Source organism: Haliaeetus leucocephalus, unplaced genomic scaffold (genome assembly GCF_000737465.1).
Source record: "Haliaeetus leucocephalus isolate CR32 unplaced genomic scaffold, Haliaeetus_leucocephalus-4.0 Scaffold162, whole genome shotgun sequence".
In the NCBI taxonomy this organism is placed as follows: Eukaryota; Metazoa; Chordata; class Aves; order Accipitriformes; family Accipitridae; genus Haliaeetus; species Haliaeetus leucocephalus.
In genome coordinates, this window is record NW_010972598.1 from 13612486 (window position 1) to 13636243 (window position 23758).

The window sequence follows — 23758 nt, forward strand, 5'->3', positions numbered from 1 at the left end:
AGGGGAATACAGTGAAAAAGAAAGCCTTTAAATGTCAGGCAAATGACTTGCAGAGGCCAGTCGCTCGGAAGACCGCAGGGTGCTCACCATCCACTGAAGCTGTTCATTGTCTTTAAGGGGCTTCGTTCAGGCTACCAGCACTCAAAGACATCACTCCTCAAAAGATTTGGCGCGGATTTACAGTATGCTGTTTGTTTCACCTGGATCCTTCCAACTGTTGGAGCATCTACTTCTACTTCCCGATAAAAAGAGCAACATCCCATTAGCAGAGCCACGAGTTTGCCAGCCTGTGCTGCTAGGCACATTCAGTCCTTTAGACGTCCTCCCCGTTTTCACTGAGGGAGATGGTGTGTATTTTGATGGTTGGCACTTTACAGTTTTCATGGGCGAGGTTCCCCGAAGTGCCTGCACAGCAGCATTCCTGGAGGAAACCTTTACTTTTCGCTTTGGCAGCAGTACAGTCTTTAGAAACTGCATTTTTTGCAGGCATGCTTTGCACAGCGGAGAATATCTTCCATTCGCAGACCCCATCCGACTTGGAAATCTTATAAAAGGTTTCTCCCGAACCGACAGGGATACGGACCACACCTTTGCTGCTCTCCATGCTTTGGCTAGTGGGATGGTTGAGGTTGAAACTTGGGGATTGCTTCTTTGCTGCTTGCTTCCTTGGGAGGCACTGGACTCTCAGGACGTTTTGGAATGCTTTCTTAAACTCTTGACTTGAGCACGGATAGATTATGGGGTTGATGCAGCTGTTTAAATATCCAAGCCAAAACGTTATTTTAAAAAGCGTGTCCGGGGGTTTGATTGCAGGAAAGAAGGAGCCTAAAATAGAAAATACACAGAGTGTTAAGGCAGAGGCAGTGAGAAATTACAGGTAACCAAAGAAACTGAAACACTGGAAAAAATAAATAAGATTCTGTTCTGTCTTGGAAAATTTATGACTCGAAGCCCAATTCCTGCAGGAACAAGTCTTTCAGAATATATGGTGTCATACAATTACATGGATGTTCTATCAGAAATCAATTCAAGACATCTGCTTTATAATACAAGCGTTGTATTCCCATTTACAGCCAGAGAGGCAAGCAGGAGGATGGATATCAAGTAATAGAGGAAAATTGCTTACTCTGGGACTTCTAATTCAAGATTAGCTAGCCAAATAACAGTCATATCTAGGAGGTCATCAAAAGGGGTTTCAAATGGCAAGACAATCACACCATTTCAGAAGTCAGAGTAAGTGAAAAGTAGGATTGCTGAGTTGACTGCCTTCCAGCTAAAAGTCTTCAAAATGACAAAGTATTGGGTACTCATTTTCCCTTGAAACCTTTAGAAAAACTAACTATCCACATTTTTCTGTCTCATAGAATGCATCTAAAATTCAGAGAAGTTAAAGGAAAGGTTCCTTCCTACTTCAAGGAACACTGGAGAGTGTTTCATGGGCAGCCATGAGATATTTATATATACGCACCTTATATACTTGCAAGTTTACCTCTCGGAGATGATTCAAAGAGCAAGAACTTAGATGGCTCCTTAGTAAGGAAAGGACTATGGGGCTTTTTATCCTATAGAAGGCAGGATAACATTCAGAAAATTTGGAATCTTTTGACAAAGCTTATTCAGCGTATCAGTGACAGAATCATAAACTGTGCATTCATTAGTCCTCAATGTCTTGGCACAACAACAGCCAGCTAGAAGTGACCATGTGAATTGAAAATTAAATAGCATTGCTAATACCGTTTTTAAAAAATACATTATGATATACGATAACATAGGATTTAATTATGAGTTATCTGCTGCTTTAAAATCTTGGCAACATTTTTCCTAATGCCAAAGCTTTGTTTTTTTGTTTAACTACAACTTGAGCTACTTACTGCTTGTACAAGCAAGTTTTTAACTTTAAATGATTTGAATAGGATGTCAGTAAATGCTTTAGAGATTTACTCATGGGGAGATGTTATTATAAAGCTATAGAGACATATTTAAAGATATCAAAGAGTCAACAATGCTGCTTATGGAGAATTGTTTAGAAACTTGTTGCTTTTCTTGAATGACACTGGAAAATGGCCGTTGTAACAAGATCCTGTAATTCTCCTATTTGGTACTTCTCTTTGCTTAGGAGTAAAACCAATATTGTCTGAAAGTGAGTGAAGCAGAAAACTAAACTCTGTGTGATGCGGGGGTGGGAATAAGTGATAACAGCACTTCTAAGACCAATTTTGTAAAATGAATGTAAAACCAGAGAAAGAGAAAAATATTTGCCATATGTTGTCAAGGCGAAAGGCTGTTTCTTGCCTCCTTTAAAAGAAAGGGGGGAAAAGTGGTTCTATCATACCAATGTCAGTAATTACTTTGGGCACAGGAAGAAAAATAATTTCTCAGAAAACATAATTGGCTTCTTTTGGACTTTATAGTCAAGTTTATAATCAACAGAACTTTCAACACTGACAAATGCTTGTCTTCCTGCTTCCCCCCGGACACATTGTAAGCTTGTGCATGTTGAAAAAAATACTGTGGAAGATTTAGGCATCGATGCGTTTGTCAGCCTCTGCAGTTCAACTACGTCTCTAAGCAGCTCCTAAGCTTTACAGGGATCGATCTGTTTGTTGGACCTCCCCTGACTTAGGAAAAGCTAATAATGCAATCAGAGGGTGTTCTAATTTAATTCTGAGAGTTGCTGAACTTTGGTTTGACTCTTTTTTTCTTCCCATCTTTGTCAAACAAAGCTACACCAAGTGCAGCAAATGCTTTCAAGCGGCAAAAGCCGGAGAGGAATTCTCAGGGTGGTTTTGCCGGTGTGAGAAGGTGTCAAAATACTGCCCGAACCAGAGACACCAACAGCGTGGTGTGATTAACGACCTGCTCGTTCTGCTGAACACCAGCTCCGCTGTGAAATGCGAAGCGATGCCTTCTCGCCGTGGCACCAGCTCCCACCCTCCGAGAGGAGCCGGCGGGCGCAGAGGACGCGCCGCTGCCAGGGGAGAAATGGGAGACGTGGGAGGGTGAGGAGCCTTCCCGTTCCCTCTGATTTGGGACAGGTCTGGGCCGTCTGATCTGGGAGAGGTCCCCTAAGATCCGGGCCGTCCAGTGTACGGCGGAGCAGCAGAGAGGTGAGGCTGAGTCAGGACACCCAAAGGCAGCGCAGAACACGCCGCAGGATCTTGCTCTTTGTGTTGGAGCCGCTGAACCTCCGATTCCAACCCCAGTTACAACCTGGGCACCAAGCATGACTCTCGCTGCCTCCGTGCTTGCTTCGGCGCTGCTCCAAGCTAGCTAGGTAGAGCAGTTTCACTCTCAACCAGATTTAAGACCAAAAATGTTGTGCTAAAGAAAGCAAATGCTGCTTTGCAGTTAAGCATGAGTGAGCAGGCATATCCGCGACCTAGAATTTTTTCTCAGCAAATTAATGCTGCTTTCCTTTAGTGAAAAACAACTAAATAACGTTCTGCAAGAACTTTCTGGCTGAAGTCATTGGCAGATGAAAAATAATGAAAGGCTTCTAAATGCCCAAATCATGCTCAATTTTTTCTTTTATCTCCTCATTGAATTGCACCATATCTACCGCTTTCCCGTTTGGTGTTAAGACAAAAGGTGAAATGAATCTCGGTTTAGGGAATCAGCTGTGTGAGGCTGAGTGTAAAAATGGGTAAACAATAACAATTCCTGTTTGCTGCAACTTCTGGCTCACTCTAAATGGAATGCTAGTGCCTTGCCAAAGTCTGTTAAAAATAGAAAATAGCCAGTGTCAGAGTCTGTCTCTTGCTCTTTTTTTGGGGTGGGGATCTGCATGCTAATTTATTAATGTAACCTTTTTTGGTTCATCAGCGTAGAGACTTATTGCCTTGGAACAACACACAGGGAAAACAAAATGAAGTATCTTTAACAGCATACGAACTTTGCTGTCTGTAGACCCCATCACATGCTGTCTTTAACACTTTCTTTCCAGTGGTGGATACAACTTGGGCTTTAGGACAGTAGCTTTGCTCTGCTGTGCATTTGGTTGTGCCAGTCAGTGATGTTTCATAAGTTTAGACCAGCTAAAGCTCTGTCTCCAGGCTCCTATAACTGTGTGTTGTCCTGTGAATGAAACAGTACAAAAGTCAATAGGAAGAAATATTGTCAGCAGCATCTTGAAAGGGCTGAGGTTGGAACTGACCATTGGGTCAATGCACCTAATATGTAACAGAGCTAGATGTAAAATCAAAGTAGAAATAATTTGGACCCTCTTCTTACTTATGCTGACAGCTTATTCAACTTCCAGAGCAATATAAATCAAGATCAGCATGTTTAAACTTTGAGGCGTTGAATTATTGTGTAGGGTGCAAAAAAATATTTCACCTCCTGCATCTTCTGTGTCTAATGAGCAAAATCCTCCTGTGTGTTGCAGGACTGCTGTGAGGAACTATTGACATGTCAGCATTTGCTTAGTGCCTCTATAGAAGCGTGATGTCCGATACAAAGGGCCGCAGAAAGCAATGCCCTTCTATTGCAGACACCTGGTTAGCTCTGTAGTTCAGAAACTTGCCCTAATCTTTTCTGTTGGCTACCTGAGTATTTGGCAAAAGGGGAAAAACAGCATATTCTCCAAGTCAGTGAGGAATCGTGTTCCTCCCCACAGAATACTAAGAATGTATTCTTTTATTCCAGGCCTTTAATATTCAGTGATGTTGCTGTCACGATTAATATCAGTGGTTGATGTATCTAGTAGCAAGCAGGAGTAATTTTCAAACAGTGCTGCTAAGCCTGGGGATAAGTGTTTTGTTCAGTGTGCTGAAACATTGAAACGGGCAGTGGCTGGCAGCTCAGGTCAGAAGAGTTCAAAGTAGAAATAAAACATAGGTTTTGTGGTTTTTTTTTAAACAAGGACCTTAATTAACCATGAGATTAAACAACGAAGCGGAGTGGTGAATTCTCTCTTCTCTAAGGTATACGTTATAAGACGGACTGTTTCCTACGTAGCAGCGAGGCAGGACAGAACCCAGGTGGAAGTGGGGCAAGCAGTTCAGAGTCCGTGTCCAGTCAATCCTTGACCACTCGGCAATTAGCTGCCAATTAGTGTCCACTCGGGTTTGGGCACTTGCCTACTAGCAGCCAAGACTGAGAAAAAAGAATTATTATAGCACCTAATTTGCCAGAGCAAGCTTTTCCAATTCCCTCACTCTAGGCTAGGTGTAATCATAGATTAATAAAGTGCTGCCATCCAGGTATCCTCTAATAGAGCTGGACAGTGAGCAGCAGTTGAGAAGTGAGAAGTTTTCTTTCTTAAAACTAATTCTCTATCCTATTCACAGGCCTTAAATTCTTCCCCAGGACCCTGTCAGGAATAAAATGGTAAATAGTTGCAAAACTGATTACAGTTTAGAGGCTTCATCTTATATGAACAGCAGTCTGTGCTGGAGGAACAGTAAAGAAAATTTAACTGATCTTTTAATGCCTTTGAATTGTAGACTGACTAAACAACATTTGAATTCCTGCTTTGTTTTCAAAAGGTTGAGGACTCTCAAGTGTCAGTAGCACAATTCAATTGCTTGTTATAAGAAAATTAAATAAAATAAAATGTACTATTAGCCTCCTGAGATCCTTCGCCATTAAGTATTTCATCACTCACCCCTGAAATGTCAGGACTGCATTCCCTTCCCTCATCATTTATTTCCCTGTTTGTCAACTCAAAGTTTCTCCAGATCTGAGAGATAAGTTTTCCATGTACCTCCTGGTGAGTAAGTGCCAATTCAGTCACAAAGATGTAATTTGACTTTGTCATTTGTCAGAAGTTAGAGAGCTGCTTGATTATAGGTTGTTTAAAAACCAGTACTGATGTTGCGCATCGTTTCACTGATGGGCAGCAAAGAGGGATTTAGAAGCTGCCAGACTGCGGAAGCTTGTGTTATTTGTTTACCCTGTATTGTCTCTGTCAGCACCACGGGAATAAGATCTCATACATTTTTGTGACCTGTAGACCCACAGTGGTGTTAAAATCCATCTCCCGCTACTAAATCGTGCAGCTCTGTTTAGGTTGGGCACTCTTTTCCCCTTTTTATATTGTATGGTACAAATCTGGTGATTGAGTCCGAGCACGGGAACAGGCAGGCGGGGCTGTATGGTGACACTGGTGCACGGGTGAGATCAGGGCTGTACCCATGTGTGATGAGAGACCAGCAATAACCTGCAAAGCAGTCATGCCCGTGTGTTTGGAGCTCGCGATGAGTAGCTGCCTGCAGTACTAGAAGGCAGCAGCTGCAGAGTCTACTCGGGAGACGACAGCAGTGCCTGTGCACCTTGTGGGCAGCAAACCAAACTGTATTTGTTAGTGTTTTGTTCTCAGGGCTTGAAGCGTCCTAGGGAATCAGGAGAAGTACCCCTTTTAAACCTTGCCCAGAAGTCAAACAAAAATCCTAGCATCTCTTGCCTCTGGCGTATAGGAAATACGCCTCTGTACTCACGGCAAACTGGAAACAGGGAGAGGGGTCTGGTTTACAGGGAGGCAAAGCTTAAAACTCAGGTCCTGGGATCTGCCCTAAAGGGTCAAGTTAGAGGTCAGCAGCTATTCCAGAGCAATTGCCCTAAAGACCTGGAGGATGAATCGCAGAGGAGCACTGATGTCCCCACACAGATTAACTCTGTACCAGGGGCACCTCAGATCTCTCATGAGGCAATCTGCTCTACAAACGTTGATAAATGTGTTACATCTTGTGTTCCCAAGCTCAATGTTAGCACTGAACTTTACTCCATGAGACTGGCATTCCATACTGCATCTTGGGTCAAACCACCTTCTGGAAAGTGTATTTATATATATGTGTATATGTATTGCTGCAGACATACAACAGCTGCACTCTGGACATATATGCTCTCCCAGCACGTCTCACCCTGCTGCTCCCTTATGGAAAGTATTTTCTGTGGGAACAAAAAATGGGATCGAAGAACCCTTGAACAGTAGAAAACGCTTCTGGGTTTTGTGCAATCAAATTAATGCAACAAATGCAGAACTGCGGTTCATAGATGTGAGGAAGGGTAAAAGCCTTCATCTGGCAAGTCTTGCACATTTACAGCTGTGCCTGTCCCAGGGCCTGGAATATTGTGGCTGATTCAGGGGGAAAATGAGAGTAACTTTGTGCCGAGGTATCCCTGACCCATAATAAACACATGTAGAAGGAGGAGCGAGAGTTTGTTTCTCTTCACAAGGGCCTGAGTTCTGATCTCTGGGGCACCAGGAGGGTGCGGGCGTTTGGACACAGGTAAGAGTGGAAAGGACAGGCAATAGGAATGGGTCAGTCTGGGAACAGTGCTCTTATTATTTGGATTTTTTCAGGCCTAATTTATGCTCTGTTTCATATTGTACCCACTTACGATGGATGATATTTCTGGCAAAGAGCAAACATCCCAGCAAGCAACTATTTCCAGATTCGCTGTGGGCAGCTGCAGATTTAGAAAGCCGATAAAAAACCATGGGAAGGTAAACTGAGGTTTTGTTAGCCATGTAAACCCAAATAATCACATAGTTTTACAAATCAATTTCATTGTCATTGACATTCCAGCTCCTGTGCTGTTACTGCAGTGGAATGATTCTGGATCTTGTTGCTCACATTTTTAAGATATTTGATATTCGTCCCAAAGCCCTCGCTCCAGAGTCATGCACTTACAACAAAATCTTAGCTTTCCTTTAAAAATTAAACCCCCCCACCAAGCGGGTGGTTCAGAGAATAGTTTGAAAAGATGAGTCTATCTCAGCCTTTCTCACGAGTTTGTCACTACGCAGTTGTCAGTCGTGATTTTGGACTCCTTGGCGTTAGCAATACAGGAATTACCTTCTTCAGCAAAAGCTGAGTATCTCTCCCTTATGTATCCAAATTGAAGACAAATCCTGACATTTGCTGGGTGGGGTGGGAGAATCACTCATCTCCTTTCAATCACCAAGATCCTAAATTGCACCATGACATTTGAGAGTGAGTGAAAAATTACACTCTTGGTTCTTTTACTCCAGGGACTTGAAAGTGGTGACTACACAAAGCAGGAACATTTTGAAGACAAGGACAAACCTCCTCTGACAGGTAGTGCATGCAGGATTGCCGTAGATGTGAATCACAAAACATAGCACAACTGACTCCGCTTTGTCTCCCTTGTTTTCAGTTTAAATGGCTATTAATATCGCTAATTCCTTCCGCTGCTTTGCTGTGTTATGAGTCAGTGGGACACAACGTTTCGGGACTCGGTAACGGTGGAGAAATGTTGGCCACAGGGATGGCAGTGGGATCTTTGCCATTGGCTTCAGTGTAGCCGAATTATCAACCTAGACCAACAAAGCCTTCCCAGCCTGTGTTTATGAAAAACGCCCCTTGCGATTAGCAAAAAACCCCAACCTTGCCAAGGAAATATCTTGGCTGTTTATCTTCGTGGCTTATTTTCTCCCCATTCAATGGCTTCACACACACATGGACTTGTGTTCCATGACTCAAGGAGTGTAAACACCCTTCTTCTCCCTGACCTGTGCTCCAGAGAATGAGCTGGGGCTTCTGGTTTGGTTTTTTTTTTTCACCTTTCTGCCACTGAGGGAACACACTGAAATACTAATGTGGGGAATCTAGCTCTGAATATTTCCTCCACAGCTGAAGTTCAGCATTTTCTGATATGAAAACTATGTTGAGGGTTAGGTTGTCACAGCTTTTATTCATTTTATTTTATTATGTTATTATCAGCTGAACAATGAAAAGAAAAAGGATTCAGATCCTTGTTTCTCTGAATATTTGGACAACCCAGCCATGACCATGTCAAGGGAGTGCATGGGCTGCTTGCCTTACTCTCTGCCCTCCAAGTAAAGGGGTAGGAGGGAGGGAGGGTCCTGTGCTTATATTTACTACTCTGAGACCATCTATCCAATTCTAAAGAAGAAAAGAGGTGATTCATACAAAGGAGTTAAGCTATTTACCTTCTGTACGGGGAAATACCACCAGTATGGTGATTCCCTGGAAGGCTGGTGCAATTCCACACAGTTCTGCTTCCCAGGAAAACTTCTGCTTTCTCTTCCTTATTTTCCCCATCAGGAAACTTATTTACCCTCCCATCACGTCAACACCTTCTCTTTCACACTGCCTTCACAGGATAACACAATACTACCCATTGCTTCAGTATCATCAATGAAAATTGTCTCAGTTCTGCAGGAAATTGGTGACTTTCTGTTCAGCACCCACAGTTAACCTGTTACTGAGAGATCCCAGCTCACTGCTGAATCTCACACTGCGGCAGATCCCGTTGTACAGCTGCTTAAACTATGAGGGATGGATGAATCCCAAGCACTGCCTTTTTATGGCCCCAAAAGACCCTAAAAAACGTATTTAAACTGCTCTCAGAATCTCACAGCAGTTGGAGCCTGGGTGTTCCTCTGAAATGGTGTTCCCAGATTTTGCTCATTAGAACCCTGCTGTCTGAAGGAGTCAGTAGGTAGGGAACAGAGTGGATTGCAGGGTATAAACTTCAAGACAGTAGCAGGTCTTTGAACTACTGCTGTGACAAGGCATGGGTGAAGCAGAGACCCTGCCTTTACTTCCCTGATCCAACTCTGTCATATTCTGGCTCACAGTGACAAAGGAACATGGTCCAAAGACCAATTACTTTGACGGTAAGTGGGCAGGACCCAGGGTGGCTTATGCAGAAACCGTGGGAGTTGATCTGAACAGGTTCTGCCAGGAGAACACATTGAATCGAGACTCAGATGATCATGAAAAGAGCAAGAGGCCATAAAGCTACACCTGATATGTTTTGCACTGGTACCAGAGATCAGATGGGTCCCTGAAGCACAGCCTTTGGGAAATACTGTACCCTAATAGAAAAAATGGAAGCTTCGTGTCATCCCAGCATTGCAACCTAGAGGAGGACAGGTCAATCATGCCTTAGCAGCGTGATTAAGGTAGATGAATTGCTGGATCTGATAACATACAAATAACTGCATCTTTTCTGTCATGTCTGGCCATCTTTGACTTCCAAAAATAAGTTTCCCATTTCCAGCTGAGTAGACTGGGTATGAACTCAGGCCTCTGGAGCCCAAGCAAGGTGTGATAGTTAAATCAGCCACCTCATTAAAACATATAATAAGTGAAGATATAGACAACAAATGCAAACCTCCCAGGAAAATACAGGGATAAATCCACCAACCTCCAGGCATCGGTGCACGTTCCTACTCCTCACCTTGTGACCTCCTGAGAAATTGCATCAATGGTAGAGGCAGAAAAATGCATTTTATTTTTCTGGTTTACCTCTAATGAAAGTAGAGAGTCATTCTCTTTGACTCCATTTAAAAAAACACCCAAACACAAAATAGTAATTAGAAACCAGCTGCAGACAGGCACGTAGACAGGATTAGAGGATTCCCTTGACAGTGTTTGTATCAGCTCACAAGACTAATTTAGTACTCTACTACAAATATAAATACCCTCCAGCGTATCCTCTTTTCTGCTCTCTTCATCATGAGAATGATTGACAAATGCTAAAAGCTTTCCTCTCCTTGCCCAGTTTAGTAGTCTGGATTGTTTTTTCCCCTGTGACATCCTGGCTCAGACTTTCCCTTTTTCCTTCTTTCTGCTTCTGAACACAACATCTACAACCAGATAGATTTAAGCTCGCTTGTCACAGAAAGTGGACAACAAACAAAGCTCTGCAAGTTTATTTGCTTCTGCGAGTTTAAGATGAACCATCAATCCCAGCTTAGGACCATTTTTGTAATATCCAAGCACTTTTTCTTTTTTCTATCGGTTCTGTGCATGTTTCACCTCAAAACAACCTCCAAACACTGTCACCTATGTTATTGAAAATAAATCTTCTGAAAAATTCCCAGAGCAACCCATTAAGTGTCTTCCAGGTACAGGAAAAGGTCTGCTCTGTCAGTTGGCACCACTTTCCAAAGTGATGTTGAGGATGAGCTTACATGACTACAGGTGTGCACTGAATTTCTGGACTCTTCTTGCTCTGTATATTTCTTTCTAGCAATTGCAACAAAAACCAGAAAGAGGAAGAAACCTGCTGCGTGGCAGGCTGTTATTGCAGAATGCCAGGGCCCAACAAGCCCTGATTGCCTAGATAAGTCTCATCTGTAGCCTCTACCCACAAATTCTCTGCCCACTGGCCTAGGAGCTGCATATAAGGTCAGGCTCTACTCCTTAACTCTCTTTGAGTAATGTAGACAGGCTCAGGCTTGTTCTTTTTTTGCTCTGTTTTCTTGTTTTGTGTTTGTTGGGTCATTACCGGAGTGTGAGCTGAACCCATCGTAGATGCCACTGCTGCCTGCTTCTGCTCAGGTATGGTGGGGGTACACTTTTGGGGAGGGCATGGCTCCTGCCTGCGCGGTTGTCACCCTCTGTTCCTGGGTTGTTCTCCCTCCTGGAGCAGCCCTGCTCTTTCTTGCTGCTCCTTGACGTTCAAGTTCCTCTAGGAACCTCTTCTCAGGTTTCTCGTTCAGATTCAAGTAGTCCCTATTTGCTGGTGCCTAAGAGAATATGGTTGCTCCAATGTGAAAAAACCATCTTGCTTACTTTAGGGCATTCCCCCCCCCAAGATCTTAAAGAACTTTGGCAACATGCCAAAGAAGATCCTAAAGAGCTTTGAGAAGAGAAGCAGTGCTTCACTTTATAGTGCACTTGAAAAAAAGAAACTTGGTGATAAGAAGGTTTTGACTAATGTAGAAAACGAAGATTCAGCTCCATCACCTGCTAGTTCTCTTAGCTAGATCATAGGTCTTAATTCCCTTCAGTAAAGCTGTGTATTCTTGTTCGTGTAAAGGAGTGCATGGGATGTAATCTTCTGTTCGTGACACCTGGCTTGCACTCCTCCTGCCTATTTGAATGGAGTGCTTTACAGCAGTTATATTTTGAGAAAGGAGCCAAGCATGGGGTAACCAAAATGTGAAGGCCAGCACTAAAAAGCATTTAAAGCTATTCTTGCTGTGTAAATTAACATGAGGGGATGTTAAATGGAGAAGCTCAAGCCACTTATAAGTGGTTAGCAGTCTGGAATATGGTGATTAAGTGCTGCAGAAGAGAAATAAAAGATTAAGAAAATGATGCAACAGGTGTAGAAGATAAGTGAGAGCAATAGCCCTGAACTGGACAGGGAAACATCCTTTCCAGCTACCTTCTCTGAAGGGCTGAATAACAGACTACATGGACGAGGTAGGATGCTCTTGTAGTCCACTTGGAGCAAACACCAGCCTGTACTACACAAATGGCAGCCAGTGAAAGTATTCAGAGCTCCTGAACAGCCAAGTAATCTATTCAGAAGATTAACACTTTCTTCTCTTGCATATATCCCTTGTATACTTGTCCTTACAAAAAGGTGGATGCCCAGTGTAGAATTAGGAGAGTTTGGTGGACATATCTGAAAAATCTTCTGCTTGGGAAGCAATTGCAGACAGCTGTAGATGTACATGGACATCTTTCTTTCTTTACAACCTAATGCTGGGGCTAAAGTGTTGGACATGATTGCTATTAGGCAATGACATTTACAGGAAGAGTCTGTGCAGAATTCCCCTGGTAAAGTTAATTCAGCAATGGGTTTACAGCTTTTTTTGGGGGTAATAACAATTCAAGGGAAGGTTTGCAGAATAAAAAGCATTTTACACTGTCAGACTTCCACTACTGTGAAGCAGAGACAGAATTTGAGCTCGCTAAGAACAGGTGTCTTGTATAGAGGCTAATGAACATAGACAAAAGACCTCACAGTTCTTGCTGGCTCTTAGGTGCTGATTGCTACCTCTTATCCTGCATTTTGGTCAGTCTAAACCTTCCCTAAACTATCCTAGAAAAGGACCTCTCATTGCACTAGGAAAGCTACTTGTCTAGAAAGGAACTGAGATTTAATTAGGTGAATAAAAAGACTGTAGATCCAGTTGGGACACACTTGAGCTTTGACTTGGAAGGTTTTGTTACATAGTTTGTGAAGACATGTTGAGTTTAAAGAAATTTTTACAGGAAACCTTTGAGACTAGGAGCAGATCCACTGGTCACCTCTAAAGAGGGAGAGGAAGCGCAAGCAGAAATGAAAACCTGACCTCTTCCAGGGGAAATCAGCTATTTTGACACTCTTATTTTACAGAAGTTTTGTGAAGGGTGGGTTTGCACTCCAGCATGCAGAGAAAAAGAAAAATCTTAACCTCAGGTCTTTTAATGAGACAGGATTATCATTCCCTGGCTTACTCCACAAACACCAAAGCCAAGTGAGAAGAAGGTGTATTGGACTATTGGACTGAAAGCCTTTGCACAGACCCTCTGCCTGGAATGAAACTCCATCCATCTAAGAAGGTAAGAAAGACATTACTTAAACAGATTGCAAATGGCAACTTTATACACCAATTTCAATTAAGATATTGTCTTATGGCAGGGATACTCAAATAGTTTGTCCAGTTATTTTCAGCAGCATCTACTGATATGGTTGTCATGCCTTTATCTCCCTCCTGATATCCTATTGCTCTTGCTCTTCCCATACCTACACTCCAAAAGTTTCTACCCCCATTTATCGTATGTTTTAACAAGCCTGGTGTTTCTTGTTTTAAAGTGGTTCTTGGCTGGTAGAGTTGATGTTAATAGATGTGGGATCTTGAAGATGCTGTAGATGACAGTAAAATAAACTTATGTTTTGGGAATGTCTGCTGTGTAGGGTGGTCAGCACCTGCCAGTTGTCTGAGGTGGTTTGTGAAGCGTTTAAGAATGTCTCTCTCATGGGCAACCTTCACTGAGGGCAGCCCAGCTGATGGGAGCTGGTATAGGTCTGTCCCATGGCCACAAAGCTGCAGAGCTGGTCTTTCGCACAATAAAGTTCTTGTTGCCCCGCTGGCTGTGTTGTGAACTGCACAGTTGCCAACAATTTCAGCGACGGAGTATTCTGCACATCTGAAAAGTCTGACTTCTGCCTTTAATCTGCTGCGTGATCCTGGCTGGGTCACTTTGCTTCCCTATGCCTACCTTCACCTGTCTGCAGAATAGATCTGAAAGTGGTTACTGTCTTTTGGAAAGTGTTCTACATAGAATAGATGTAGAGTGCCATATGCAATCATCTCCGGGTGGGACAGCTTGCCTCAGGATGTGTTCCCTTGGGGTTTTTTTGAAGATGTGTTTTTTTGTGCAACTTGTCTGTTTAATAGTTTTTTTGTCTTTAAACAAAAGTAGCAAACAGGTTCTGAAAGACTTACTATATGCTTTAAAAGTAACATAGTAACCCCATGAAGATAAGGGAACTAACCTCAAGAAAGTTTCCTTATAAGGGATCAAAGAAAGATGCAAAGCCCCTCTTGAGTCCAGAAAATTTCTTAAATCCAAAGCAAATTAATTAACAGCAGCTCTGTGTGGGCAGCCACATTTGCAGATAAAAAGAAGTGTTTAATGTGTTCTTGCAAACCCTTTTTGGGTATGTTTCAGACGTCTTGCAACCAACATTCCAACATGCTGACATCCTGGACAGCACGAGCCAGAGGCCTTTCAGGGCTCCTCGTTATGAAACATCTACATCTCTTACTCTAGCACTTCCCAGTACTGACCAACAGAAAAGATTCTGTATTTTGGGGTTGTTCACATGGCAACATTAGCGACAGGTTTTTGTGAAGCAGCCTGGTAATCTTGGTAAATGCAGTAGAGTTTAATTGAAAAAGAACAGCTTTTATAAGGTTAAAAAAAATAATTAAAAGAAAATCCCCAAATCTTTCTTTTCATGTTTAGGTAAGGCTGGTTTTTCTTTTTCTTAATTGTACACATTGTTCTGTTAATAGCTCAAACTTGAACACAATCTTAGTTTATTTTTCCCGTACAGCATAAACCCTTTCCATTTCATTTCTGCCTTTTTGGGAAGATTCAATATTTAAGAAAAGCTACTGCAATTAAGCAAATCACAGATTCAAGGTTCCATGTTTCAAAACCTAATATTTAGTACAGCTGCTGCGGAGCAACATACATCACACTCAGATACAGGTATGAAATTAGTATTCTGCTTCTAAATCCTGAAATCACATCAAAGGTGACTGAGCAAGGTTTAATTAAAATTCTAATTACTACTTTATATTTCAGTGATAGCAAAGCAGAACAAATCCCTGACTTTCCTCCCCTTTAGAATTACAACTGGTGAATAAATATTCATATTCAGCATGATGGTTGAAACCAGTGTTTGGCCAGTGGGCTCAGTGGGTTTCCACAATAGATGCAAGCCAGAGAAGTATAAAATTAGTTTGTAGGATCCTCACTGCTGTCTTCTGACTGGTCATACGATAAATTAAAAAATACATTCATTTAATTTGGAGTATGGTATCTCATAGAGTGAATTTCCTGATAGGAAGCTGATTTTTTTTTTTTTTCTTTAAAGTGGGAAGTATTAGGTGCTGAGCACTGCAGGAGATCTGGCCCCAAGTCTGTGAACAGCTACTTTGACCCTGAACGCATTTATATCTTGACCTTTTACCTATTTATATCACCTGAAGAACTGGCTGCAAACTTAGGTATAAAGACACACATCTAAAGATATTGTTCCTATAGCAGAGTTGGTCAGAAATAACAGTCCTAGTTCTGAAAGACTGAAAGTATTTTCTATACGGAAAAAGGAGTACTAAATCCTTTCCATTATTTTCAGAATTTTATGCTTCTCATCACCAGAGATGTTTTGTTTCATTTGAGACTTTCATTTTTTACATTCACTGCTTTGTGATGGTGAATGTTTTGATTTTGACAGCTTTGCAATAGAAAATTATTCCCTCGGAGCTTTCTTGATCAGCATTATTGTACACAGGCGCAAACATGGCCCTCCCTCCAGGGAAGGTGCTGTAAAATGTAGGGGGTTTTGCTTTACTTACCAAGAGGCATTACTACAAAAAAAGGAAGCCAGCAGAGAACGAAGCATCCCACAACTATTCCCAGGGTCTTGGCAGCTTTCTTTTCCCTGGAGAACTTGAGGAGACGCACCGAGAAATGATGCTTGCTCTTGGGGTTGGACGCTGAGCCGCTTGCTTCAGGAGCGTTTTTACGATGGATCCGTAGGGTCACTTCTTCGGAACGAGACCTCTCTGTCTTCAGACCAGAAGTCAGACCTTTGTTTTCCCTTTTGGCCACTACGTACACCCGGCAATACATCACCAAGATAATCGTCAGGGGGAGGTAGAAGGAGCCCAGAGCAGAGAACAAGACGTAGCCAGGCTCCTCGGTGATTTGACAGATGGTCTCATCTTCTGGCGCTGGTTCCTTCCAGCCAAAAAGAGGTCCGATGGATATCACCAGAGACAACGCCCAAACGCACAGTAACGCCAGGAGCCCTCTCTTCTCTGTCACTATACTTGGGTACCTCAGCGGGTAGCTCACCCCGATGTATCTGTCTATCGAGATGATGCAGAGGCTCATGATGGAAGCAGTGCAGCAGAGGACATCGACGGCTGCCCAGATGTTGCAGAAGATTCTCCCAAAGGCCCAGTAGCCCAAAATCTCCATAGTAGCTGAGAAGGGCAGGACAGTGGAAGTCAAGAGGAGGTCAGCTACAGCCAGGTTAATTATATAATAGTGGGTAACACTCTGAAGATGTCTGTGGCAGGCTACAGAGAGGATAACCAGAATATTACCCAAAACCCCAAAAACTATCAGCCCCCCTAGAATAACACCTAGTAAAATGGCCTTTGAAATGTTCACAGGCCCCACCGAGTTGGTGCAGTTGGAGCAGTCGGAGGAGTTTCCAGGGAGGAAAGCCATGGTGAGTGGCTGATAATGTTCATGCGAGGCTCTTGTACTTCACTCCCTTTTCAGGTAGAAAGAGTGATGAGATCAGTTCTCAGAAGGTCCTACAGGCAACATGTGCCTGGCTTTGCTGAGGAAAAGGGTTTTTAAGAACATCTTAGATGTGCAGCACCAGGAGCAATGAGAAGGATCCAGAAACATATTAGAAAATCTACCTTTCTCCCTAAGTTTTTACCTTTATTGCACTGTTCATAGCCAGCATTTCCAAGTCAAATTTAACTCCTTTTGCATTTTTCTTGGGGTGCAAAAGTGAGGCTACGCAAAACAGAGGCTACTTATCTTACTTTCCAGGATTAAATGATGAGAAAGGTTGGAATCGCAGGTTAAAATCATTTCTGCCTTTTGAGGAAGATTCAATATTTAAGTAACAAATATTCCAAAGGGTCTCAATTTTAAGTTTCTCCCAAGAGGAAATCACTGATGCTTTTAATTACTTTGTGGTAGTCCTGATTCTTTCTGCCTTACAACTGGCTTAGAAACCTGGCAAGGTGGAGGCTCCTGCTGTGTCTGCTCAGTGTCATTGGAGTTACCTGCCACTACCCATCTTCAGGGTCTGAAGTGTCAATCAAAGCTTCTCCATGCTGTGGAGCAGTTGTCACTTGAGCTCCTGGACTGCGAATTAAAGTTCAGTTACATCAGCTTCTGGCTTGCGCCGAAGGGGAGAGTGAAGTTTGCCGTGTCAACGATGCACTCTGTTGTACTCTTTGCAGATCATCACCCCCCTGAAGGAGACAAAGACACAAACAATATGATTCCCAGAAGCAACGTTCACTTACTGCTATGGTTCCCATATAAGAATAGAGCAGGAGGCTATTTTAGGGAGCCTTCCTCAGGCTGGCTCCAGCCAGTGGAACCAACCTTTTTCAGCCCAGTATTGTTTAACAACAACAAAGAGACCAATGCGGATTTTGTTGCTTGAATTTTCTGACCATGTGCTCAGCAGCAGTCCATTGTCCTTTAGGGATAGCAATCAATCTTAATTATCAGTTCACCTGTAGAGACCAGTGCTAGGTGAGATGGAAACCTGCAGGACACAATTCAGGACTACAAACTGTGAGGCAGACTTATAAGTCCAGACTTTAGTCTAAGATGTCTTTATTAAGTGACTCCTTCACCCACTGATCTGCTTGTTAGTCCAGCTAAACTGCCCATTTTAGAAATCTATAGGGAAAAGCAATTCCTGCCAAGCAGAAGATGTTGCAAGGAACAAGTTTCCTACTGGGTGACACAACATTTCAGAGTATCTGGAAGCCAAGCTCAGGCTTAGCTGACTAAATATGGAGAAAAGGTACATCAGATGGAAAAGTGAGGATAAGCCTGGGAACTGAGACACCGGGGGCACGAAGAGGAAAGCTACAAGTGTGGGCTGAAAAGCCTTTCACAGCACCTAGATGTGGATATAGTGTTCCCATCCAAAATATTGATCAGACCTGTGAAAAACCACCACTAAGACTACTCCTGTTAAATCTGAGATGAGGCAAGACTCTAAGTGTCCTAATATTAGGTCTTTCAGATGAGTCCATCAGACTGCACTTTACACAAACACTAAGCAGCACCAACTGTCACATAGCTGAATCTCAAACCTGCAATTTCCTACAGCAAAGGCATTTAAAACTCTGAACCCCCAAAATTCCCAGTTCACAAGCACGGAGGATGGGGGAGGGGAGATGAAAAGGTATCGCACTGTGGGAATTGGCCTTCTGTGCAGTGAACTGGGATTGGATCTTATATTTTCTTTCCCATGAGAGGGAACAAGTTGAAGAATAATTCCAAGAAAGAAAAGGACAGATTTTACTAAGCACATCAATGAAAAGTGACTGTAGCATCGAGCATCTCTAACCATTATAACTGTGGTCATTATAGGGTTGATGGTGGACTAGAAAATTAAGAATTTATCCAACTTGATTTTTAAGCGCATGCAGCAAAACTTCCCAGTAAGTCAGGGAGATGCAGCAGAAAGGACTGACAGATATTCATGCTCAAAACCAGCCAGATAATACTCAACTTGTGGAGAGAGATCGTCTGGGGAAGAGCATACCCTAGACCCTTGTGCCTGCCCCAATCCACACTCACCTCTTTAGTCTCTAGAAGGCAGCACAGCTCCTCTGAGCATCTGGAAAGGAGATTCACAGCACAACACAGCAGGCTCCTCTCTTCATGCAGAGATGGGACTCTGTGCCTGGAAATCCATTGCTTTCCTCCCTTTATTCCCCCACTAGTATTTTGGCAGCTCCCGGTTGCACCGATTCCCTGTATTCCAATGCTCGTGAGGGGCTCGACTCCAGCATCCCTCAAGGGATCCCTCCCCAGTTGCAGTGCTCAGCTCCACACTGTCAAGGAGCAGCAGTAACTTTACTGCTCTGCTGATGTAGCAGGCAGTATCCTTGCCATTACCGTAATACCCTGCCATTCCCGTATTGCTCAGAAAGAAAGAGCACTTAATCTGATGACAAGTGGCGTTTTAAACTTTTTTTTTCTTTTCCCCCCATACGAATCTACCAGTTCCTGCAGAAATCATCAGAAAGTGGAAGGCAGCTAACAGCCTCCTGTTTCTAGGCTAACAAGTAATTCTTGTGCTATACCAAGAGAATTGCCTGCCAGACAAACCGAGCATGAAGAAAATAACAAGGAGAGACAGCCACCCTGTCCGTGCAGTCTGCATGCTGGGACAAAGTACTGGGGTAGGCAGCACAGCTAACCTGGAGATGGGGGTTTAAGTATGAAATGCCTTGAGCAGAATGTGCTGTTGAGGCGAGATTGATTTTTCGCATGGCTCTTTTAACTGCCTTTTTTTTTCTTTAAAGTGCCCCAAGTCACTGATGGTGAACAGACAAATATAAAAATGGTGTCCTGAAGTGAAAGGAGGGAAGCAGAAAACTGACTGGGATTTTTACGGCCAAAGGAAAGCAATTCCTATAGCCACAGGGAAGCAGATGAACGATGTGCCTGTTCTGGCATGACAGACTCTCCACCTCCTCCTCCTGGGCAGTAACTCTGAGGGAAAGTTTGTTTGGTGGACTCATGTGTTGCCTGAACAGAGGCAAATTTAAAAGTGATGCTCAGATTACCCAGGAGAGCACCCAATGCAGAGCTCGGCTTGTCAGTAGCCTTAATCGCTGTTCCAACAGCTTTACAAGGGGAGAGGGGGGAAAATTCAAACTTATTTTGAGAACCTTGCAAACACGAGAGGTGATTTGTAGATGCTCAGCTTCCATTTCTCCGCAGTTTTCTTGGCACTTGTGCTGCTTGCTCTGTAGATCTAACACTGGTTTTTGAAGGCTGCTGAGAGGTCTCGAGCTAACACTGAGCTCCTGCACAGACCAGAGTGTCAGGCTGTACCGTCGTCCTTCCCCGAGTAACAAAGGATGTTGGGAGAGAGCGAAGTCTAAATGAATACAGGAAATCTTGAGTTACCAAAGACCCTTAAAGACCATGATTCAGCAGACTTATTTTAGATGCCTGTCTTTGGATGAGGCAACTTTATTTCACTCGATCAATTGGAAAATGAGTCTAAATGACTCAGGGGAGGGAGGAGAGATGAACCCCACTCAAGGTTTTGTTTCTACTGATACCTAGGACCTCTTCATACTGGTGGCTTGTTCCAAGCTCTTAAATGCGTAAGGGAAATAAATTTATATTCATAGTTTCAGTCATTACCACTGTACTCAAAGTATCAGCTCACTTATGAGTAATACCCTTGTTAGAGGACATTTTTCAGGGGGGGTGGGGGGTGGGGTGAAGCAGAAGGAAGTGCCAGACAGCAGTTTTTTTCCCTAAAATCCTCAGAGAAAAATTAATGCATCACAGCGAAGAACTCCTGTACCCAGAGCCCACTAACAGTCCAAGGTCGGAAGGGTGACTGAACAAAGTACAGTATGTTGTCAGGTAAGGAGGGACAGGGCTGGATTACTGCCACATCCAAGTTTTATGAAGCAATCTTGGTACTTAGCTCTTGCAAGATATGCTGGAGTTGCACGTGTCCCATTTAAAAGTTTTGGACTAATCAGAACATTCAGGAGGAAGCATTGAGAATGGTACAAGTCTAGAAAATATGACCTGTGACGCTGGGAAAGGAGGAGCCCTTGAATCTCAAACTCTGCACCTCTGAAGCCAGGTGAAAGACTGCCTGTAGAGGTTATGAATATCCACCACTGGAAGGTTTTAAGAACAGATTAGGCAAAGATCATCCACAGTGTTTAACTTAGGTTTCATTTTCTACTGAGAGAGGATTAAATCCCTGTAGGGTCCCACCCAACGTGGTTTTCTACTGTTAAGATCCGTAGAGAAAGGCAGGTCTCTGAGTTCAGGCAGTGGAAGGAACAAGAGTCCTGGACGTGGTCGTTGTTTCTACTGCAACCTTCTTTGGTGATATTTGGCAAGTCCATTTCTAAGTGTATCTTCCCTATCTGCGAAGTAGAGGAAAGAATGCTTTTCTTTCCTTTCTCTTATTCGCTTGCACTGTAATCCTTCTGGTATAGGGTTGTATCTACTCTGTCTAGATAGCACCCAAGATGAAGTAGATCCTCTGCTTTCTGCGTTGTAAATTATACTCACTAAGGTGACAGGGTCCCGAAGAGAGGGCTCCAGGCAATGCTCAGCTGTTTCTAAGCCTCCGGCCCTTTCTTATTTGCTAGCTTTGTTAAAATCAGAGCCTTAAACCCTAGCTTTTGGCCAGCGCTGTCATTTCAAGTATGTCATACAAAGGCCCAGCATCCCACTGCTTGTTTGTCTGATGCCATTTAAAAAAGTGCCGTTGTTAATCTGCTTAGCTTAGTGCCAGACCACGTAGGCAACCTGTGTCTGGGACCAGGAGTGGAATAACTTCTCCGAGGTGCTATAGGCTGTGACATGATTAGTTATTCACCTCTTCAGAAAGTAGTGAAAAGTGTTGTTTTGAGAAGTCATCCCTCAGGGTTTAGTAAGGGCTTAAGTTCTGCTTGGGTAAGAAAGAAACCCCCCCCAAAGGCAAGTGATATTAAATGTTGTCTATTAAACTTGAAGCTGGAAGTAGACTCATTCCTCTGGCTTTTAAGATTTGGACAGCCCAAAGCTTATAGCACAGCTGAGTTGAAAATAAATTGCAAACTTCTGAGTATTTAAAAAGAAAAAAAAAAAAATCAAGCCAGCATAGTTGCTCTTGGATTGCAGCTGCTCATACATTGAAGACAATCAGTTTGCACTGAGAACAGGGAGCTTGGAGGATAGTGCTACATGTGATCTGAGACTTGGAAGAGAGCAGTGTGTATTCAGTACTGATGATTTACTTTTCCTGAACAGCCTCATTTGCAAGTACGATGATGTTTAAGTCTAGGGGTGACATATTGATGGAAAGATCTATATGTATTAGATAAATGAAGTAAAGATGAAAATTATCCAAGCCATTTGGAGAACTCAAAGTGAGCATTCAAACCATGGGTTAAAAAAAGTTTTGGGCAAAAAGGGCTGAAATTATCAAAGAAGATAGATCTGCCTGTTGATTTCATACTCACTTTAATAGTGAGGTGTCCAAGTATTAGAAGTGTCTAAAATTTTCCATCTTGGGATTCATAGGAAATTTTTCCACCATGTTCCTAAATCACTTAAGCATAGGCTAATGCTAGGTAAACAAGATCCATGCTTTTGCATAAATCAAGACATCTTCATTAAAGCTAAGGGTACTTTCTTAATTCACAACAGAGGAAGATTTGGGCCACTGGATTTTGTGTAGAGCTGTGGGTCTGAAGGCTGCCTAATTACACAGAGATGCTGTTAAATGTTCATTTCTATGTAACTCACGAAGAATTTCCTGGTTTGATTTATTACCTGGGTGATCTGATAAAGTCTAACCACATACAGAGGACAGTGCTGTTTTGTAGGTTCAGGAAGATTGATTTTTACCTACTGCTGAAACAAATCTATCCAGAGATGAGTGCCTACTTCAGTTTTCATCCCTCCTGCTTCTTTCTTGTTTACCTCCAGTGCCTAGCTGGGTTCTTTCCCATGATGTTCCTGCTGCTTCCCTCTAGTGAGAGTTTATGCCACTTTTCTCTGCTTTAGCTTGATGTTAGTCTTGAATACCTAAAACAGTTTAGGGGAATTGAAGGTGTGTCTAAATCATACCTATCTTGGACTGTCTTGTTTAAATACTTCATTCAGGTTTTTATCTGCTGCCTGCCCACATGTGAGGAGCAATGAGATCCAATGCACTGAAACACCTGCCTTCATGCTGCTGACTTGATTTTCTCCCGTTCTCCTTCCAACTTTTGTCTGGCAAGGCAGAACTCTCCTTAGGGCCAGAGCTCTGACTGCGTCCAGTGTGGCCCATCCGGCTCTTTGTACAACAGCCCTGATTGCAATCCATATAACATCACTGTGACAGAAATAAAACCAATGTGCTGCTTTATCTTTCCCAGATCTGAGCTAGATTTAGGTCTGGTCTTGTGCCTCAGCATTCACTACAGGCCTACAGGCTTTCTTTTCCATCCGAAGCACCCAGTACAGCAAATTTCTTGACTACTTTAGAGAAGCGTCGCTCTGAAAAATCCTGGGGAAGAAATTCTGTTTTTATTCAGGAACCTTCTCTTATTTCAGTGGGGCTGGAAGTCCCTGTGAGCTTTATTTGTCCCCTTGTGTTGGCTGGTTGTCCAAGCTTAGGGCATCTCGCATGGCCGTGCTAGATTTCTCTTGCCATGTGACTTTGTACATAATTCTGTCATCTCTGCAAAGCCTCCACCTCCCTACGGTGCTCAAACAGCAGCTTTTGTCCAAGTAATCTGCCAAGCAGCTCACAGCATAATGATAAGTTACATTTGATATCTGGAGCCTCTCATCTACATGGAGCCTGTGGTACTTTGGAACTGTAAATGCAAAGCTCGTGTCACCCCCTGCCATCTCCATGCAGCAACTGTTTGCTAGAAATGTTAGAGAATATTGTTTAGGGAAAGGATGTACCATGTTAGTGACGTTTTGGCCTTTCCCTAGGTGTATATTTACCCGTTATTTGCTATCGCTGCATCTTGTCTGAGATCCCCTTGAAATGGAAG

General features: G+C 43.0%; 1 protein-coding gene across 1 annotated transcript; it reads right to left on the reverse strand.

Annotated features, from left to right (window-relative positions):
* Positions 1-313: 313 nt before the first annotated feature.
* On the reverse strand, positions 314-16691 carry ADRA1A (adrenoceptor alpha 1A). The gene is made up of 2 exons (XM_010562837.1): positions 15809-16691; positions 314-825 (listed from the first exon to the last, which is right to left on the reverse strand). Exons 1-2 carry the CDS (start codon positions 16689-16691, stop codon positions 314-316), a joined length of 1395 nt encoding a protein of 464 aa, XP_010561139.1.
* Between the last annotated feature and the right edge of the window lie 7067 nt (positions 16692-23758).